General features: G+C 64.0%; 1 protein-coding gene across 1 annotated transcript in view; it reads right to left on the reverse strand.

Moving 5' to 3' along the window:
* The window catches only part of GFAP (glial fibrillary acidic protein), a gene marked incomplete at its 5' end in the record, with an annotated part of 4,311 nt that overhangs the window by 3,533 nt on the left and 467 nt on the right, over positions 1 to 311 (reverse strand). Inside the window, one exon of the mRNA XM_010010902.1 lies at positions 1 to 31. Within this exon, the coding sequence (XP_010009204.1) occupies positions 1 to 31 (31 nt within the window). The remainder of the gene's footprint in view (positions 32 to 311) is intronic.

A 311-nucleotide genomic window follows, 5' to 3' on the forward strand; every position in this document is an offset into this window, starting at 1 on the left:
CTCCAGCCGCAGGGTCACCTCGTCCTGCAGCCTGTGCCGGGGTGGAGAAGCACCGTCACCAGTTCAGCACCATTACCCTCAGCCCCATGGACAGACCCCCCTAGGTCAGCACAGCCCCACACCACCAGCCCCTACACCCTGGGGTAGGTGCACGTGCCCATCCCACACCCTCCACCACTGCTCCACGCTGTTCCTGGGGGCCACCCATGTCCCCCATCACCACCCTGGTCCTGGTGACACCCCAGCTCCCATATGAATCACAGGTGTCACCCTGGTCCTTGCTACTACCTTGGTACCCATCACCACCCTGG

This window comes from Nestor notabilis, unplaced genomic scaffold (genome assembly GCF_000696875.1).
Source record: "Nestor notabilis isolate BGI_N333 unplaced genomic scaffold, ASM69687v1 scaffold19923, whole genome shotgun sequence".
Taxonomy (NCBI): Eukaryota; Metazoa; Chordata; class Aves; order Psittaciformes; family Psittacidae; genus Nestor; species Nestor notabilis.